We start from the raw sequence: 19,217 nt of genomic DNA on the forward strand, positions 1-19,217 counted from the left end.
CGATCTGCAAAAATAGTGCTCGCAGCATTTTTGCGGCTCGCACTGGACTGGAACACAGGCACTAATGCAGGCGATCGCACTGTGGGCGAGGGGCCTGCCTGCGCAGCCTACGCCCCCTCTCGCCCCTGAATGCAGGTGTTTTTTCATTGGTAGATCTCAATGAGCTCGTCATTTGAAAAGTAGATCTCCAGACAAAAAATAGTGGGCGCCCCTGCCATAGGTGCATTACTACAAATTTCTAGGTACAATGTGCTGATGACCTAGATTCCTGGCAACAGTTACGTATCCAAGAACACTGTTGTTGAACAATGTAAGAAGTTGGCACACTTTTGTCAGTAGTGTAAATGTACATGACTCACAATGGATAATAAAACTTCTCTGGGTGTAAAGCTGTACAGTATCACTGTCATATCATTAATATCTAATGCAGGTGACCTTCAGGTCATTTAGTGGAGCATACGCACAACAAATTAATCGATCATCTTGTATTTCTTTATTTTTACATCCTTAAATAAAAAATAGGCAAAGCAATATTTGATTGCTTAAATTTACACAAACTGATGCAAATATATAGAAGTACATATATATATATATATTTTACACATAGTGAGATAGAGATTTTTCAGCATATGTGTCTGAAAGGGACCATTGTTACATTTCAAAAGAGAAAACCCTGTAAAGCTTTGAGCTCCTGCTGAAGGAATAAGCCCCCTCTTGTCCTGAGGCTGATAAATAGGCAATTCTTTGGAATACAGCGTATCCTATAGATTGATAAGACATATGAAACAGTGCATAGGTAAAGTAAACCCCACATAAAAGGGACTAAGGGTTTTAAGGAAATCTGGTTAGTGCTAATTTTCAGTGTATGATCCTAATGGATATTGAAGATGGAGTTGTGCTTCGGATATCTTTGCGCTGTAACACAGCGGTCTGCTCTCTAGATTTCCCTTCATAAACAGTGGGACTTTGTTGATGCTGTATCAGATGAAGATCCAAAATCAGTAAGGGTTCCCAAGTTTAATCGTAGTCTGCATAGCCCACTCTGTGTGCCAGTATACAAGCACATGGTGGATTTCCCTGCCGCTTGTGGCTGTTGTGGGTATCGTGTCTTCTTAGGCCATAGCGAGAATCATTGTTCATTGCATCCCAGTAAGGCGACGGCTTAAGGTTTCAGCACTTAGGGAACACATATGGGGTGTGTTTAAGAGGTTACGATACAGTAATGAGATCAGTCGATTCACTAAAGAGACTGTCGAAGGGGGGCAAACCACTACAGGTATGAAGTGCAGGGACCAAGAGCTACTGCTAAAACTCAGGCCATTCTAGCAGGTACATTTTTGCCATTGTCTAATACTACTGAAGCGTGTCTGCCCCTTTTTACCTTCTACACATTATTATTGGCCAGTAAGGCCTCTCTTGAAAGTCTCATGTTTTTGCAGGCGCATTTAATGTGAAACTCCAGTGTTAAAAAGCAACAACAAAAAACCCCTCTACATTAACTACATACATTACAAGACATTCAGCTATTATTGTAAATCCTTGCTTGCTTTTTTTCCTGTAGATAATTTGATTCCAGTGCACTGACTGAAAGTGGAAGGGCTTACCTTTCATGATCAGTCTCATGTTGTAACAGGAAACATCACATCTCTCCTTTAGCCAAGCAGCATATATAGTATGCAAGCTTCTCAAGAAAAACCATTGTCCGCAAAGCCTGTACTCTGACCTCCAGCACTGTGCAGACTTCTGGGAAATGCCAGGACAATGGAGGAGAATTTGGGAAATGTTATCTACAAACGTTATTCGTATTTTTGCCGTAATAAAGCAAGGAGTAGACATTCTATTTTAATTTTAGGAAGCTATGGCTGGCTGGAGATTGAAATAATATGTTAATTTGAAAAATTGGAGTTTCTCTTTAATAAGCAAGAGCAAACACTATATACAGTGCAGTAAGCCACGCCAACCAAATGTATATGTTACTACACAAGATTGATATTTGATTAGAAGCTATGCCATGTCATCATTGTACATTGAGCTAATAAAATGACTAATATGGCATGATAGCCACATGGATGAAACGCAGAACCAGGATTTACCTGCAGGGGCACTAAAGATTAAAACTGGCACTTTGGGTCTACATCTGATGAAACAAGACGTTACTGGATGATGGGTTTCTTCTCCATGTTCCTACATGCAAGCAGCTGTGTGCCTTTACCTTACAATGCAATTCTTTCTAATGAAAGGAAGAAATTAATGAATGGCTGAATAATCTGCATTGTGCTTCATTATCAAGATCAGAACTTTGATATGGCAGTTAAGAAACCACCAAAATGTCCATGTAGAAATGGTGATAAAGTAATCCTTACATTTTGCTGAATTTTAGGCTTCGAGAGGTTGTCATTTCTAGAAACCATGCCTTTGGTTGGACAAAAGTGGGTGCATTATGGAGGTCTTAAATCTCCAAACTGTCTGAGGCATGGTAAAATGTACTCCCAGTGATCACTTCTGTCCGGGTGATATACTGGACTGTGCCCCAAGTGATTCCCTACATTCTGTATGTGCATGCTGAAACTCTAAGACAATGCCGTAAACTTTCTGAGGTTAAAATAAATCCCCTTGTCTTGAAGTTGATTTCAGATCCATTTCTTTGGTGTGAAAGCCATTAAGAATCTGACATGGTACAGTGGAACAATACAAAAAAAACAGTTTTAGTGACATAAAAGTTTTGTTCCATAAAATGGTGTAATTTATGATGTTTAAATAAAGGGAAATGTATATTCTTCTATAGGACCCAACATGATCCATTCTTTAGATTTTCTACCTGCATTAGAAGAATGGTAGCTGCATTGTTTTCACTATAGACAGCTAAAGCTTTGCTATGAAGATGATACTGCTTAAGCCCATTAAACATAAAATACCATTTGTCTTATATAAAATATATACTAACATACATATACCCCCCATACCGTACAGGTGTACTGCATGCAAGCAACCTACACAGACAACAACGGTCCATGTAGTCAAAACCTTATCTGAAATATATTCAGCCTTGCTCCAAATACCCTTCAACAGTCTCAAATCACCAAGATGGGTGAGTTATTTGTGAGTTATTTTAACTCCATCATGTCCCCCCTTGAAAAGAAACTCCTAAAAATGTTCAATTCACAAATATAAATATTGTTATTATAATAATAATAATTAATAATCCAATTTTACATGTAATGGGCCTTATTTTCAGACGTGTTTTCCTTCAAAACATTACCATCTCACGTGGGTCCTTTTTTAAGGAGTGATAACCTTGGAAATATTCTTCCTTTTTACAGTCAAAATATCTAATAAATACTTCAAATAATGTTTATAGTTTGAATCAAAGAAAACACATGCTAGTGAAAGTACAGCATGGGTTATGCTTTTGTTGATTTTCTTTAAAGTTAAATACACTTCTTTTAAGGTTTATGGTCCAGTAATTAAGGCTATGAAGATTGATACAGAGTCACAAATATGAAGGGGTCATGATACCCAGTTGAAGCATACAGTAGATGTCCATCATAGTCATATTTTGTGCCATTTAGGTTTATGGTTACTGTACGTCTGAGCGTCAGGCAGGCCTCTGGTGGTCTCTTCAACATCCACAGTTAAATAAAGGCACGGGTATATTCTAGAATTTCTTGTCCATGAGATAGTTTAGTTTCTTAAATCAATATATTTTTCCTTTGAAAGAAAAGCAAAAGAAAAATGACTGGTTATAGAGTAGATGGCAAATGTAGCAAATGCAGAATTACAATACAAGTGTCTAAAAATGTGAACAAATAAATCTGCGCTTCTGGAAAAATAAAATTTAGTAATAAATTAAATTAATTAAATTAATAAAATAAGAATAAATGTGAATAAATGTGAATAATTATACCCCAAGCTGCTCTGAAAAAGGTGGAACCTAGTATGATCAAAAGAAACAAAGCGCACTTCCATACTGACCTCGCCAGAATCAATTATAGCTTATTCCTTTGCTCATACAGCTACCTTTAGCGCTTTGTTTCTTTTGATCATACTAAGTGTCTAAAAATGACTGGTGGAATGGACAGGGGAGGGGGCGGGTACAGCTGGCTCTGCCTCTAGATAGGCAGAGCCAGCTGTCACTCACGCAGCTGGGCGGATCCCGGCAAAATTGTCGGGATCCGCTTCAGCTGCGTACCGCGAGCTGCTGCTCGCAGTATACTGCAGCGTCTCAGTATACCGCGAGCAACAGCTTGCGGTATACTGAGCCTAGGGTGACGTGAAGACGCTAGTTTGTGTCCTCCCGTTACCCTAAGGAGAGCTATGGGGAAAAGACTTAACCCCATAGTTCTCCTTTTAACAAGGAAAGTAAGTGTGGGTATATATCATAGGGGCAGGGATTTGGGCTACCTGAATGTCTGCAGAACATGGTGGATGTACTTCATCCTTTGTAGTAGTTTGCCATCAGTCACCACCGTGGTACAGATATTCATACAGGACTTTTTATATCAATGGGCGGAAGTTTACATGTAAGGTTTGGATACATCTATTTAAGTCTTTGCAAATATCTTTCTCCAAAGCTTAACATCTTCAGCTAGGCTAGATTGTCTCCTCACCCGTTACTACCAGCTACTCCAATCTACTCTCAGACTTGTTATATAAAGTTTATTGACAACCTTTTAAAAGACCTCAATGAAATGGAGACAAGTTCTGGCTTTTCACTACTCATCTGAACCTATGTTGGTCTTTCATTCTCAAGCAAACATGTTGTTGCTTTCCGACTTCATACAATGAAGTCTGTTTCCTCAGATTCTCTTTGTGATAGACAAGTATCCCCTCTAAGCCCAATTATGATTGGTGTAGATGAATTGAGGGGGAGAATATTCTGGACCATTACTGGATCCAGTGAAAGAGATACAGAGCAGAAGAACATTTGTTGAAACCCACAGCTTTTGTTATTTCGTGATTAGTTTCACAAAATAAACCCAGAAAAACCTTCAGCTAAGAAATAGGAACTCTGTGATAACACAGGAACCCTGGAAATCCACTAAGAATCAGATATACACCATTCCACGCAGTCACATACAATAGATCAGGGGTGCCCACAATTTTTCGTTCCGAGATCTACTTTTTAAATGATGAGCTCAAAGAGATCTACCAATGAAAGAACACCTGCATTCATGGGCAGGAGGGAGCATGGCGGTGCATTGAATTCATGGGCACTGCAGCCACGCTCCTCACGCGCAGTGCGATCGCCTGCACCCGGAACGCAGGCATATTAGTGCCTGCGTTCCGGTCCAATGCGATCTGCTCGGCGTGCTGCTGTGATAGCGGCTCCCTCCTGCGGCGCTTCCTTCACCTCTCCTTGGATCCCCGCTGAATACAGATGGGGGAGAGCAGCGGGGATCCAGAGAAGCCCCACGGCAGGAGGAGGACAGGACATCAAAATCTACCAGTGATCGCTTTGCAATCGACTGCTAGATCGCGATTGACCTAATGGGCACCCCTGCAATAGATATTTTGGATGTCAAAGCTTGGCGTATCCGTCTCACTTGTGACCTGTATCGTGTACTTTAGTGTCTGACCCAGATTGTAATCACTCCGCTTATGGCCTGGTGTTCAAATGGACTGTGGTCTCTTGCCTGTGCCTTAATGATTGCGTATATGATTAGTACCTTGTTTAACTTCAACTGGATGCTACCAGCTTTAGCTAGCTCCATTTCTTATTCTCCTGCTTAACTTCTAGCTTATAGCAGCCAAGAACCAATCCCCCATGAGGCCATTATAGCTGAAACCTTGGTTCTCCTTAGCCTCTGTGCCTCAAGTCTAACCCACAGCTACTTCTGCTGCCATGTAAAGGACCTGTGGCCATGTCCTGATCAGTAGTTGCTAATTCTGGGTACCTCTCCGAGTGCCAATCGTGTCAGTTTATAGTCTGGGCTTTCAAGAGTTTTTAATTTGAAAGCAACAATTGATTTTTCAGATTAGAGTTTTTCTATAATAGAAGTTTAATGTATAGCCATTGCAGAAAAGGTGAATGCATGGCTCTATGGTTCTTCAGACAGTTTTTATCTGCTGTATATGTTATGTATTTCTCTTCTACAGAAAAGCTGCTGCTGCTACGTCCTCTTGCCTGTTCCAGTCTTTGTGTATGAATGAGTGATGGAAAATGATGAGTGATGGGAAATAATCCCAGTGATAATTGATCAGAACAAAAGCATCTAGCTGTACCATTAACATGTTGTGATCTACTGCCATTTTTTAAACCTTTGACCGTATACAGTACATAACCTAGCCAAGTCAGCAATAAATAGTCAGCAATACAGGAAAGACTACAATCTGTAAGCTGTAATGTCCAGTGCTCAATATTGTGCAACTAAATCTGAAGGGGGTAAATTACCTGATCTGATGGCTTCTTCTCTTGGGATCCAGCAAGTAAAACAGACTCTTCTGCAGGAGAATCAGGCTTCATTTCCACAATGATTTTATCTTTAGCTCCAGGACTTGTACTACAAATGTATTGAAAAGGAAAAGAGAATTATGCCATGTAATACAAAATAGAAACACAGGAGAGTGACAGCAGAACAAGACCAAATGGCCCACCAAGTCTGCCCCAATTTTGATTTTTTTTTTGTCTTAACATTTTTATCTGCATATATATGTTTGTGTTGACTGACTCACTACCTATCCCGAAGTCTGTTCCAAGCATCAACTATTCTTTCAGTAAGATAATACTTTCTAACATTAGTTCTGAACTTTGCTCCTGCTAGTTTGAGGTCATGTCCCTATGTTCATTATCAGTGCTTCATTTGAAAATATAGCCCTCCTGAACCTTATCTACCCTCTAATGCATATAAATCTTTCATTCATATCCTCCCTTGCTCTTCTTTCCTCTTTTTGTAAATTAACTTGCAGTCTCCACTAATGTTTTATGAGGGTATTTAAACTGTACCTGTACTATGACCATGCTAAGAAAATATCTGATGAAGAACCCAGAGCTGTCTCATGGGGGTGCAGAGAAAGTCCTAAGCCCTGTGTAAGCGCCAAGTCATGACACAAGGCTTCCTCGTTTCCCTCCCAAAGGCTGAATGGTGTAGCAGGCAACTGAAAGGAAGGTGAGTATGTGCAACTGGGGAGGGTATCAGTTCAGTGAGGCTGTTGCTTTGCCCACCATCAGCAAAGCACAGGTTGCCTTCAAATTGGAGTTATGACTTTCATTTAGTGTGACAACTACTACTTACATTTCTTTTTTACCAGAGCGACCACATGGAATATGTCCTTTCTTGTACAAAAAGTACAGCACAGCTCCAAGAACTGCCAAGGCCAGAATACAGATGATGACGATTACAATCAATATGCCATAGCTTTTCTGGCTTACAGGTTCTGCAGGAGGAAGAAATAGAGAAAACCACAAAGGTAACAAACCTTTTCTTTGTTGATAATAAAGAAACATGTTAAGATAAAATTATTATTTTAGTATGTATGATGTTTTACTAGCAGGAAATCAAAGTCGGGATTTTCAGATATAATTTTAAAGCTGAAGTTTAATCTACTTATACACTGCCTGGCCAAAAAAAGGTCACCATCTGGATTTAACTGACAGATAGGTCAGAGCCCTGCATTGGATCTAGGTTCAGCAATGTTATTTCCCCAAAAAATGAGGTCAGCTGCATGAATAGACTGAATGACCAGGTTTTTCCATCAATTAATTTTTTCTTCCCTGATGGTACGGGCATAATCCAAAATGACAATGCCAGGATTCATTGGGCTCAAATTGTGAAGGAGTGGTTCAGGGAGCATGAGACATCATTTTCACACATGGATTGGCCACCTCAGGGTCCAGACCTTAACCCCATTGAGAATCTTTTGGATTTGTTGGAGCAGATTTTACACAGTGGTCCAACTCATCACTACAAGATCTTGGTGAAAAGTTAACGCAACTCTGGACTAGGGATGCACCAATACCAATACCAGTATTATTATCGGTGCCAATACTGGGCATTGTCACTAGTACATCTAGGCAGGAAATCAGACTGGCTCTATCTGCTACTGCAGCTTGTAAGGCACACTGTGAAAAGCTAAGAAATTTGAATACAGGAGAAGAGCCGGTACAATTGTACAAGACTGAAGGTAAGGTTGTGTTTAGCTTTAATGCCTTATATCTGAACCCCCAGCAATCAGCCAAATACACAGATGAAATACCGTGATAATAATGCATTTCTGCCATTTAGTTCTGAGGCACTTACAGTTCTTGTCCCTTCCCCTGGCCTGTGGATGGACAGTGATAGCAGAAGCAAACTAATGAGCCCAACTCTCTGTCACTCTGCTCTCTCCTCCTATCTGCACTATGGGATATAATATTAAATTATATAATATTTTATAGTTAGATTTAGCGCTAAACATGTGCGGCTAAATCCTTCAAATACTGGGCTGTCAACTCCCATGTCGTAGTCACACTTGGCACCCCAACTGCTGCATGTGCACTGTTATACTATGATCTATTGTATACCCAACATGTGTACATATTTTTCATCCCTTATCCTACTATCCATAAATAGACTGTGAACTTCAATGCCGGGTTTACCTATGCAAAGAAAGAGGGAAAAGTTTCTAGTTCTTCAGCCAATAAAAATTCTTAATACTGGCTCCCCCAAGTTATGTGTTCACACTGGGCCTGATGACTGACTGGAGGACTTTCTGTATTTCTGTCCTTGGAATCCTGTTCCTAGGGTATGCTAGAATTTAAGAAGGGATATACTGTCTGACAACTGTGAGTCTGTACCATACATGCTGAAGCTTTAATATGGCTAAACCATCTGTCAATCCTACACTATCAGAAAATAGGTGAAAACCCAGCAGTAAAAGGGGTAAGGGTTATATTCAGGGTTGGGGTTAGGAGGTTAGGCTTAAGGGTTAAGATTACGTGTGGGGGTTCATTTCGGACATAAAATGTATCTAAACCCAAGAACAAAAATGGAATATATTAGAGCTTACCAGTCCCTTAAGCTGGCCATACACTGTAATAATTTCTTCGTTCAACCCGAGGACTGAACAAACAAAATATTACAGATTCCTCCATCAACGCTTACAACCGTTGATGGAGGAATCCCAGGCTGTCTTCTCTGTATTCGAACAGGGGACCTTATTTTTCTCTGCTGCAGCTTGGTTCCTTGCCCAGCCCGTGATTGGACAATGAAAGGAGAAGCAGCAGACCGGGCTTATCTTCCTGTCACTCTGCTGTCAGCACATTCTTTTGTTGGCACGGTAGTACTACACCACAACTGTTTGGCTTCCTGTGCTGTCCATCCCTCTGCCATTCTGTGCTACATAGGGACTACAAGAAGCTGATACCAAGTAAAATCCAAGTACTTACACATTATACGCGTTATGTCTTAATTAGTTGTCTGGAATTCAGCTTTATTATTACATTGTAAAGCGCTGTGCAAACTGTTGGCGCTATATAAATACTATGTTATAATAATAATTATTATTGCAGGATTCTAAAGTCTAGAGACACTGTGTGAATTTTTAGGATGCATAAAATATCACTTTCCCATAACGTCTTCCAGGACAGCATCACGAGATGGAATCTCCTCCCCCACACACAGGAAACACGTCACTTAATCTGCTTAAAAGACCCTCCTCTCCTCCACTCCCTCAGTCTTTTGTGTTTCCTCAGTCAAGCTGGGGAGCGCGTCACAGAACGCTGAGAGAGGGCTTCCATGTGGTGATGCTGCCCGGGAAGTCTTCCTTGTTGGCCTGCCTGTGTAAGGCAGAGGGGTAGGTTTGCCTACCTTGTGGAGCCCCAGGGATTCTCCTAGCGCACTATATTTGCTTACCTGTCTCAGGAGCTCTTGTCCCTGGCTCTGTAAGATAAAGTTTCAAGTCCATTAGATTTCTATAGAATATTCCGAATTTTGATCTTACAATCTATTTCTAATTCACCTGACAGGAGAGTTTTTGTTCAAACTCTACGGTGTTCATTTCCCAGTTTGAACATTAGCGATATTTTTGAACAGCCACATATTGTGTTCTCAGACATCTTCTTTGAACTTTTACGGATATAATGCAATACGAAAAAATAGCCATATTCACTGGTGCGTGTAATGCAAACATTTCATCAAAACTGTAAAGCCGCATTAAATATACAGCTAGTCCAGTTGCAGATTACTTTTATCGATGATGTTTCAGCAAACTCCAAGACTGAAAAATCCTGCTTGGTTCTCACTGTTCTGGAGGGGGGTTAAGATATTTAACCTTGTCTGTACTGATTTTATCACTTGTAAACTAGATGACCGGTCTCTCCTAACAAAGGGTTAAAGACGCTGGAGGGGAATATATCAGAACTGTAGCGGACAGAATCCGGAGTAGTTGCCTAGTGCAACCAATTGGCGTCCCTCTTCAGTTTGTTCAGTTAAGATTTGAAAATGAGTACCATGGGACGTATCTCATTACCTGAGTACCTAGGGCATACCTCGTACATCCTAGCCACCTCATTCATAAACACTGGTCACAATCATTACACACAATAACTTTAATAACCCCATGAAAACTTTCCCTTATATAATAGTACAATACCTGCTGTACTCAAGGCTTGGACGGTTCCAGGTGAAGAGTCTAAAAAAATAGATGTAGTGGTTTATCAATTACTCATCAGAAACATTTTTTCTTTGTCCTATATTATGAGACATGGTTTTTGGTTTCAGGGTTAGTTTACATTCTCATTCTACAAAATTTGGGGTATTTTTATCAAGCAGTGAATGTGGAAATCCCCTAAAATTCACTGCAGGTGTATCTTTCTAATGCATGTTTTATATGACAGTGATTGATCCACCTGCAGTGAATGTTTAGTGACTGTCACATTCACTGAGTTATAAATATGTCCCTAAGTTTTTTAGGCTTCTTTTCATTTTAATTTTTTGTATTTGTAGCCCCCTTGCTTTATTAACCAATTGAGGATTTGCTGGCAATAAAGGCCAGGAAGCCATGAGTGGGAAGAGAAGGGCATACAGCATACATACGGGCATTTTGTTGAAGTCTTTAAGGCATATATCATATGCCCTAAAAACTACAACGAAATGCCTGTATGTACGTTGTGTGCCCTTCTCTTCCCACACCACTTCTCGGCCTTTATTGCCAGCAAATCTCAGCTATCTATAATGACAGCCAAGCTTGCTTTGTATTACAGCAGTGGCTGCAGCTGTATTAGATGCAGCTTCTGAGCAGTGTATGAAAACTTCATTGAGAAATACAATGTAAACACATTACTGTTACATCATATTTACTCTGTTTCATTCATGTGCAAATCAAAGGGATTTCCTTTGAACTGCATAAAGATCGGTTAAAGCAACCATACAAGTAAAAAAAAAAAAAAATGTGTTCTTATTTAACTTCTGATTTTAGTCTTTATTATTGTTGGAAATACATCAGTTTATACTACTGAACTGTTATGTCTTTTGAGCACTAGATGGTGCTGTAGTGCAATGCTAGTCTCTATGCTTATGCATGCTGATCTATGGTTTATATACAGGAAGTTCTCTACATGTATACTGTATAATACTGTATTCTGATGTAATGTCCTCAGAAGCAATTCAAACTTAATGCAGCATTCCTCAAAATCTCAGTGCTTCATCTAAACACATAACCAACAATTATAAAATTAACACATTATACATAAAATTTACACTTTTTAATTTATAGAATCACTAGTTGTTGTTAACCTAGCACTGATCAAACTAGAAAAATAAATGTTTGTTTTGTTATGCCTTTTTGGCTATAGACTGCATAGGAAATAAAATAATGTTTTCAAGACAATGCTAAAAAACAAATCTTTGTCCCAAAACAAAACATTCAATTATTACTTAATTATTGTTTGGAAGACAACATGAAATGAAAATCAATAGGAACCAAAGATGACACTTAACATTTGCTCTAAAATAGAAACCAAATTAGAGAGTGAAGGGCAGATTTCACCAGAAAATCCGTACTATATAGAATAAAATACAGTGGTAAGAAGATGTATGTGGACCTCTCGGGATTAACTCTGAAGTAAATTGCCATAAAATGTGATGTGATCCCCATCTAAGTCACAACAATAGACAAACACAATGTGCTTAAGCTGATTACACACAATTATTTCTTAGATGAGGATCAGATCACATTTTATGGCAAATTACTGCAGAAAACCAGTTAATTCCAAGGGGGCCAACATATTTTTCTTGTCACTGTAATTGTTACAGGAGGAAATGTAATTTTACATTCGTAGATTCAAATACATGTTATACTATACTTAAATAACAAATCCTATATGGGACTGGGAAAATAAAAGCTCCCTGAAACCTCTAAATATATTTTCTAACATTTTTTTTTAAATTATTTTGTAAAATGTGTGGACATTATGTATTTTACATTTTAAGGTACTGTGCAGTCCAATAGGCATCGACTCAGTAATGCTTTCAGTCATGCTTCCAGTAACAGGCCTGGTCTGACATGCCCCCTCCCTTATCTGCAATGCAAGTCAGTGTGAGGAAACCTGTGCTAAGGGGCAGCACAGAATACTGATGAGAAGAACAAGCAGCAAGCATTTTAATCATTTCCAAGCAAATATCAGTCACTAATCATGACATGCAGGGATACAGTGCAATATGGAGATAAAAAAAAATCAATTGGGGTTTAATAGCATTTCGGAGTACACGTAAAGCAACTATTAAAGCTCTTTTCTATATCACTGGGAGCAGCAACTTACCAGGCCCCATAAGTCAGATGGACATTTTCTCACCCCCATTCCTGCACCCTATGCTAGGTGTCAATGCTATACACAATATAACTGCTACCAGATGAAGTTCAAATTGACATTCATAGATTCAGGTATAGACTATATTGAAGATGGTGTTAGTTCCACTATAGCGAAGTTGTAAAATTTGTAGGTCTTGTACAAGATATTGAATTTAATTTTGTCAGAAAATATGATTCCGCTTTGTGTACTTCAGACCACTGGTTAGCTGGTCATCTGTTATCAGATAATTCTGAATATCGGTCACCACATTGCTATATATACATATAATAATAATATATTATTTTTTTAGATTATTATTATGTTTTTCTACTTTGCACTATATATATTCCCCTTCTGCCCATACATACATATTCTGGTGCCTGGAGAAGGTTTAATCATGGATTCTGTTCAAAGAATATAATTGAATTAAGTTAGGCATCTTTCACCTTCTATGTGCACACCGTTAAATATATAAAATATATACACTATATTATAAATAATTTTTCTGCACAATCCCACAATGGGGACATGGATAGCAATGAAAATAACTTTTCTAGCCGTTTGAGGAAAGATTTCTGTACTCACTGTAAAATCCTTTTCTCGGAGTGCATTGAGGGATGCAGGTAGTCATTCACCTTTGGTTATACTGCCGCCTACAGGAGGACTAGACACTAGCAAAAAATGAAGGTGAATGACTTCATGTGTCCCTCAAAGGACGAATTCTATTTCATCTTTATATTTCTGGAGAAGTCCAGTGGTACAATTTATGCAGCTTTGTTCTCTGACACGGTCAGCACAAAGGGGGTGCAATTTTACCTGCTGGGGTTTTTGCATTTATTTACATCAGAGAGAACATAGAAGTATAAAAAAAGACTTCATAATGGGAGCTAACAGAACCCGAAGCTTGGTTATGGGGATCTCAATAATGACATTGCAGAGATATGAAATCGGTGATAAACGCCAACATCATCTTTCTATAACTGTTCAGTTTTGGACGGGTTGGTCTATTAAACGCTCTTAGCTGACAAACAAGCCACAGAATTTGGAAACGAGCACTTTTTTCAGATGGCAAAAATCAATACACCATGCAAACACGCACATGCAAGTCAAACATACAGTGACTCACTTTCCAATAGCTGGATCAATGCTTTGCTGCTGTTGAACCTATTGATGGCCATGCATGTGAGACTTTGGTTGATGAAACCTTTGTTCACCAGGAAGGTGAGGTCACTTGTTACTTCATAATCTTTGCTGTTGTTAATAACAGTAGAAGAATTGACCTGCCAAAACACACAGCATGAAGGCAATAATCACTGAGATACACAACAAAGAGCATAATTAGAACATCTGCTCACAAAGACAATACAGTAGGGATGTCCCGATACAGGACGTTTTCACAAGTACTTGTACTCAAGAAAATGCCCCGATTCCAAAGGCAGATACCGACCCTTTAAATTTATTAAACAAAAAAGCGCCATCTGCTTCTCCCGCGTGTGGCCACGAGCACCAAGCCCAAACCTGCTGACGAAAAGCCGGATCGGTGTGGGAGGGTTAGAGGCTCCGGCGCATCTGCTGTGTGATGCTTCGGTTGTTTACAATGCCTTGTTTCGCATGCAACTGGGCTTGCTGAACTGTATTTCCCACAATTGAAGGCAGTTATGGACGATGCTCGTGCTCAGTGTGCTGCTCCTGTGATTCGTCCAGGGTACTGAGGAGGCGGACACTTATGTCAGCATCAGCCAATAGAGTATAGGCAACTACACGGCCGGGTTACTATCCATTTCCCGCCGCTTGAGCGTCGGCGGATCTGCCCACAGCACAGTTGTGGAAGTATCCTGGTTACCAGGACAACACTTTCTGAGGCTGCTGTATATCACTGTATTCTGTAACTGCCCCAACTTGCCTTTTATGCCACATTCATGCTGGTAAGTGAATCTACAAGCTTATATCGGTACATATGTTCTATATGCATTTTGTCCACGTTATATCTATTACTGTATTACTGTTTTCAACTTGTTCTGGCAGGAATATGGTACGTCGGGGTGGGGGGCTGGGGGGTTCACACACATTTGATGATCAGACAAATCATCAGTCTGTGCTGTTTTAGAAAAAAATGTCACATGTCCCTTTAAGAAAAAGTATCGGTAATTGGCATCGGCAAGTACCTGAGGGAAAGTACTTGTACTTAAAAAAGAGGTAACGGGACATCCCTGCAATACAGCATACCAAATCATGTTATTCAAGTAAATGTCATAATGTGAATAATGGAACATTGTTAGACTAAAATAGAATTACACATACAAACCAATAGATAGTGTTTATCCCTTTCATCACCAGGGGTCATTGATATCTGGATACCCAGGTCAAATTTAGCACCGGCAGTTTTCATCAGTTGGCTTATTATAACTTGGCTTTACCTCTGACTAATTTGCCTACTGAAATTTTTTATGGTCCTCCAAGGCTTTTCTTTGGTACACTGATTTAACAAATACCATGCTCAAGTTATTTTGTATAAGCTTATACAATTCTATAATGTTTTTACTTTGGTTATTTTTCTGTGATCAATAAAGGTGACTGTCATAATGATCACATGATCAAGAACTATACTGAATCTGACAGTGCAGTGTGCTCAGGAACATTGATAAACAGACTGCGGGCAGGAAGCGGATAAAGTGAGCCTGACCTAACCGATAATCAATTAGCTATCGATGACTAGAGCTATCACTTGCCTACTAAAGGTTCTGTATTTTATTGACTTGGGAAGACATCGGTGCCTTGTACAACCTGGACCTAGGAGCCAAGTGGGCCCATCAGGGGCACAGGTAATGATTTGAAGACTTGCACAGATACTTGCAGCCACCACAAGGTGCCAGGTCCAGTTTGCCTTTATTTTTTATTTACATTGGCTTCTCTCTCTCGGGGACTAATGAAGTCTCCGGCTTCTGCCTGTGAATCTTTAATAATTATTGAGTCAAGTATTGAGTATATATGCTAAGTGTATTTTCTGAGTGCTAGCTGTTACTGACTAATCTGTTGTAAGGAAAGTGAGTTTGCTAACTATTACAAAGAGCAGACAAAGCCAAATTACACATTGAGGCCAGAGCATGTGAAATGTTAGTTATCTGTAAAGACTTTAGAAGTTTACATTCTCATTTTTACATAAATGACAAATCTAAATTGCTATGCAATACGTGCACCAGGTCTTAAATGATAACATTGATGCATGTGAAGCATGTAAATGAAGGAGGCTAATATGGAAAAGTAGTATTTCCAGAGATTTGACTATTTGTGTACTACTATCTGGTTCTATGTTGTCTACTGCCTGTTTCTAAAGTGGTCAATACAGTCCTTTGTCATGAACATTTTTAGTCCTCTGGTTAAATCATTTCTGTTCTGTTTAGGTCCTACTAGACAAAACAGCCACCATTTGAATGTTCTAATCCTTCCATAAGGCACCACACCAGGCTAAGTATCACCATGAAGATTCTGTTGTAAGTAGGTCATATAATACTCTGTAGCTGCATTCCAAGCCATGCTGGTGCCTCACATATCTCATACTTTGGTAACCAGCACTAAAAAGTGCAAAACTAAAGTTGATGCAAAACTGCCACAGAAGTTATTTCTTCTTAGATTTTGTAAATGCACAAGTTGGACCAAAATAAAAATGAAATAGAAAATTACGCCACTGATGTTCAAATACTTGTACATACACTATTTTGCCAAAAGTATTGGGACACCCCTCCAAATAATTGGATTCAGGTGTTCCGTGAAATGTCCTTGCTACTAAATATTCAACTGTTAGTGGTATTATAACAAACTGGAAGCAACTGGGAACAACAGCAACTCGGCCACGAAATGGTAGGCCAAGTAAAATGACAGGGCAGGGCATGCTGAAGCGCGCAGTGCGCAGAAGTCGCCAACTGTCTGCAGAGTCAATAGCTACAGACCTCCAAACTTCCTGCGGTCTTCAGATTGGCACAACAACAGTGCATAGAGAGCTTCATGGAAAGGTTTTCCATGGCCGAGCAGCTGCATCCAACCCTTACTTCACCACGTGCAATGCAAAGCGTCGCATGCAGTTGTGTAAAGCACATCGCCACTGGACTCTAGAGAAGGGGAGACGTGTTCTCTGGAGTGACGAATCACGCTTCTCTGTCTGCCAATCTGATGGACGTGTCTGGGTTTGGCGGTTGCTAGGAGAACGGTACTTGCCTGACTGCATTGTGCCAAGTGTAAAGTTTGATGGAGGGGGGATTATGCCGTGGGGCTGTTTTTCAGGGGTTGGGCTTGGCCCCTTAGTTACAATGAAGGGAACTCTTAAGACATCAGCATACTAAGACATTTTGGACAATTTCATGCTCCCAACTTTGTGGTAACAGTTTGGGGATGGCCCCTTCCTGTTCCAACATGACTGCGCACTAGTGCACAAGCAAGGTTCATAAAGACATGGATGGGGAGTAGGAACTTGACTGGCCTGCACAGAGTCCTGACCTCAACCTGATAGAACACCTTTGGGATGAATTAGAGCGGAGACTGCTAGCCAGGCCTTCTCGTCCAACATCAGTACCTGGCCTTACAAATGCGCTTCTGGAAAAATGGTCAAACATTCCCATAGACCAGGAGTCAGCAACCTTAAACACTCAAAGAGCCATTTGGACCCGTTTCCCACAGAAAAGAAAACATCGGGAGCCACAAAACCCTTTTACATCTAAAATGAAGATAACACGGCATACATCATTTTTTACCTTTATGCTATGTATAGCATGTATATAGGTAAATGTGGGCTTAGTAATGCACTGGACTCTGGGCTTAGTACCGCACTGGACTCTGGGCTTAGTACCGCACTGGACTCTGGGCTTAGTAACGCACTGGACTCTGGGCTTACCTGAGACCCCGCAGAGCCCACCTGAGAGTGACCCTGCAGAGCACACCATAGATCCTGCACAGCTCATCTGAGACTCTCTATGGTGGGCTCTGGAGGGCCTCAGGTGGGCTGGTCGCCGGGGTGCTTTCCCTGTACCTCCTCGCAACTCCTTTTACCTGCTGCTGCTGGGGCCTGGCCTCCTCCACCCTCTTCCCTGTCACCCTTGCCATGCCCCCGCTGGTACAGCTGATACTCATGTAAGAGGCCCCCCAGGCTGCCCAAACTCCTCACATGTGTACCGGCCGTACCCCCCTGATGGCGGTGTTCTATCAAAGTTTGTGACTACGTTACAATGTGTGACCGGTGACGTGGTCATACATTTCAATGTAATCACGCCCAGTTTTTTGGCGGTGGAATGTGTGACCGTCAATAGCTCAAGCATTTCAACGCTTTGTCAGCTGTAAAAGGGCAGATTGGCATCACAAATCGTATGTGCAGGAGAACTGATCAGTCCTAGAACAGCTGTTCGGTCCTTAAATGTCACTTCTATCCGACTCTGTGAGTACGATCTCACATTCCACCCCACTCACAAAGTTGGATAGAAGTGACATTTCAGGACCGAACAGCTGTTCCAGGGCAGAGCAGTTCTGCACATGCTATTTGCGATGCCGATCTCCCCTGGACAGGGAGCCGCAGCAGGGGGATGAAAGAGCCACATGCGGCTCCAGAGCCGCAGGTTGCTGACCCCTGCCATAGGCACACTCCTAAACCTTGTGGACGCCTTCCTAGAAGAGTTGAAGCTGTTATAGCTGCAAAGCTGGGCCAACTCAATACTGAACCCTACGGAATAAGACTGGGATGCCATTAAAGTTCATGTGTGTGTATAGGCAGACGTCCCAATACTTTTGGCAATATAGTGTACATTAGTAATTTTGACCAGCTATTCTTGTAACAGCAATACCTGTGCTAGGGAAGACCACTCTGCTACTACCTGGTTTACCATTACTGCTTATTGGGCAGAGGTGTTGATGCTGATGTGCTGCCAATGAGCAGGCTGGTGGTAAGCTTGCTGCTTAATGGACAGTGGTGATGATTCTCATGTATTGTGTAATGAGCTGGCTGAAGGCAGAAAGGTGACACTGCAAACTACATTGCTGAACCAGGAAATATGTGCATCACATGTCTGGCGGTGCAGTGTGGCTGGTCATAACTGGCTGATCATAATCACATTTTTTTTGGCAGGTGAAAGCTCAATTACCTCTGTGCCATTGATGTCCCAAGTGATCTTAGGTAGTGGATGACCAGCTGCCATACAACGTGTAGTCACAGTTTTACCATCTTGCACTTCTATAACATGTGAAATCACAAATACCTGAGGACTCCCTGCAATGAATACAAAAACAGGAGGCATGATCTACAAAATCTAAAGTTGTCCTTGTACCAGCTATTTTGAGTGCTTGGTCTAATTGTAAAGGCATTCAATAATATTCATGAAAAATTCCAAGCCATGTTCTCAGTAGCACATGCAAAATGTTTATCATATGACCACAACTAATCTCTTAGATACTCAATATCAGATGATTGCTG

The 19,217-nt window shown here is 40.6% G+C and overlaps 1 protein-coding gene across 1 annotated transcript in view; it reads right to left on the reverse strand.

Annotated features, from left to right (window-relative positions):
* Window positions 1-3,303: 3,303 nt before the first annotated feature.
* The window catches only part of MCAM (melanoma cell adhesion molecule), a 77,476-nt gene continuing 61,562 nt past the window's right edge, over window positions 3,304-19,217 (reverse strand). The window contains exons 11-15 of the mRNA XM_018569107.1: window positions 18,889-19,013; window positions 13,893-14,046; window positions 7,233-7,374; window positions 6,392-6,500; window positions 3,304-3,708 (exon numbers count right to left, since the gene is read on the reverse strand). Of these exons, the coding sequence (XP_018424609.1) occupies window positions 3,682-3,708; window positions 6,392-6,500; window positions 7,233-7,374; window positions 13,893-14,046; window positions 18,889-19,013 (557 nt within the window). The 3' untranslated portion in view covers window positions 3,304-3,681. The remainder of the gene's footprint in view (window positions 3,709-6,391; window positions 6,501-7,232; window positions 7,375-13,892; window positions 14,047-18,888; window positions 19,014-19,217) is intronic.

Source organism: Nanorana parkeri, unplaced genomic scaffold (assembly GCF_000935625.1).
Source record: "Nanorana parkeri isolate BGI_ZX_2015 unplaced genomic scaffold, ASM93562v1 scaffold1289, whole genome shotgun sequence".
Taxonomy (NCBI): Eukaryota; Metazoa; Chordata; class Amphibia; order Anura; family Dicroglossidae; genus Nanorana; species Nanorana parkeri.